The 2,077-nt window shown below is 52.4% G+C and overlaps 1 protein-coding gene across 1 annotated transcript in view; it reads left to right on the forward strand.

Annotated features, from left to right (window-relative positions):
• Positions 1–2,077, forward strand: part of CCHCR1 (coiled-coil alpha-helical rod protein 1) — a 17,440-nt gene that overhangs the window by 10,194 nt on the left and 5,169 nt on the right. Inside the window, exons 7-9 of the mRNA XM_011945063.1 lie at positions 898–1,008; positions 1,114–1,275; positions 1,395–1,454. Of these exons, the coding sequence (XP_011800453.1) occupies positions 898–1,008; positions 1,114–1,275; positions 1,395–1,454 (333 nt within the window). The remainder of the gene's footprint in view (positions 1–897; positions 1,009–1,113; positions 1,276–1,394; positions 1,455–2,077) is intronic.

The raw sequence follows: 2,077 nt of genomic DNA on the forward strand, positions 1-2,077 counted from the left end.
CAGGTGGATCACTTGAGGTCAGGAGTTTGATACCAGCCTGAGCAACATGCGCAATCCAGTCTCTACTAAAGATACAAAAAATTAACCAGGTATGGTGGCTCATTCCTGTAGTCCCAGCTACTCTGGAGGCTGAGGTGGGAGGATCACCTGAGCCTGGGAGGTCAAGGCCCCAGTGAGCTGTGATCCCACCACTGCACTCTAGCCTGGGTGACAAAGCGAGATCCTGTCTCAAAAAAAAAGAAAGTAACAAGAAAGATTGAAAAGATAATGTGACGGAGAGACTGGGGTGTGGGTCAGCCTCAGGTAGGATGGTCAGGAACAGCCTCTCTGAGGAGGTGACAACATCTGAGGAGGGTGGCATGGTCAGTTGGTAGGTCCTGTGGGGTGGGTCAAGGGCTACTCCCATGTTCAAGTGGGCACATGGAATGTGGAACATGGAAGGAACACTGGACTCACATTCTATTCTCAGGAACCTAAGCTTCTGTCACCCTGCATGGCATTGGTTCTTTTTCTTTCTCTTTTTGAGAAGGAGTCTCGCTCTGTCACCCAGGCTGGAGTGCAGTGGCGTGATCTTGGCTCACTGCAACCTCTGTCTCCCGGGTTCAAGTGATTCTCCTGCCTCAGCCTCCCAAGTAACTGGGATTACAGGCACATGCCACCATGCTCAGTTGATTTTTGTATTTTTAGTACAGACAGGGTTTCACCATGTTGGCCAGGCTGGTCTTGAACTCCTGACCTCAAGCGATCTGCCTCGGCCTCCCAAAGTGTTGGGATTCCAGGTGTGAGCCACCACGCCTGGCCCCTGCATGACATTCTCTGCACCTGCCACTTTGCTTCTAGTGCCTCCCTCAGCTTCTAGCTCTAGAGGCCCCTGCCCAGCTCCATCTCCTCCCACAGGTGACCTCACTCCAGGAACAAGTAACAGCCCAGAGCCAGGAGCAGGCCATTCTGCAGCGATCCCTGCAGGACAAAGCCGCAGAGGTGGAGGTGGAGCGAATGGGTTCCAGGGTTGGTGACAGCCTAGTAGAGACTCGGGGAGGGCAAGGGAGCCCTGGTCCAGGGCTGCAGCCAGGACTTAGGGAGGGACCCTGTCCTTTGCTGCATCCTCCCCAGGGCCTGCAGTTGGAGCTGAGCCGTGCTCAGGAGGCCAGGCGCCGGTGGCAGCAGCAGACAACCTCAGCCGAGGAGCAGCTGAGGCTTGTGGTCAATGCCGTCAGCAGGTATCAGGGATGGAGGGGCTGGTGGAGTAGTGTTTCTGCCACCTTAGCTTCCTGGGCACCTTGTTGCTGAGGAGCCTCAGGCAAGAGTGGCTGGAAAGCTGGCCACTGGAGGCTACAGGACTGGGCAAATTTAGCCCTATCAATGTTCCTGTGTTCGTTTCTCTTCTGCGGCAGCCCCCTCTGCATGCACACCTGATTGCTTGTCATGAACTCCCCATGCATGTTGGGCTGGAGGTGAGGCCTTGCTTCCTCCTGCAGTTCAGTCTAGTAATGGCTTGAGCTAAATAGAGCACCAGGGAGGATCTTCACTTGCAGCATTGTTCAAGGATGGAGAGTGTAGACACTTCATCGTCCTTTCCTTGTCTAAAATTTTACAGGCATTCTCTGTTTCACTGGAGAAAAATTTAGTCTTTATTTATTTATTTATTTTGAGACGGAGTCTGTGTCACCCAGGCTGGAGTGCAGTGGTGCAGTCTTGGCTCACTGCAACCTCACTTCCCTGGTTCAAGTGATTCTCCTGCCTCAGCCTCCTGAGTAGCTGGGATTACAGGCATCCGGCACCACGCCCAGCTAGTTTTTGTATTTTTAGTAGAGACAGGATTTCACCATGTTGGCCAGGCTGGTCTTGAACTCCTGACCTCAGTTGAGCCACCCACCTCACCCTCCCAAAGTGCTGGAATTACGGGTGTGAGCCACCGCGCCCAGCCTAGTCTGTTTATTTAAAGCTATATACTTACTTGCTTACTATTCCATCTAAAATGTAAGCCAGTTAGTTTCCTTCTAAATCAATTGCCAGCCTTTGTCTCTCATACCAACTTCCTAGTTGTTTCATTACCAACAATTGTTCTACGACCTTC

The sequence above is a fragment of the Colobus angolensis genome, unplaced genomic scaffold, assembly GCF_000951035.1.
Source record: "Colobus angolensis palliatus isolate OR3802 unplaced genomic scaffold, Cang.pa_1.0 Scaffold238, whole genome shotgun sequence".
Classification (NCBI taxonomy): Eukaryota; Metazoa; Chordata; class Mammalia; order Primates; family Cercopithecidae; genus Colobus; species Colobus angolensis.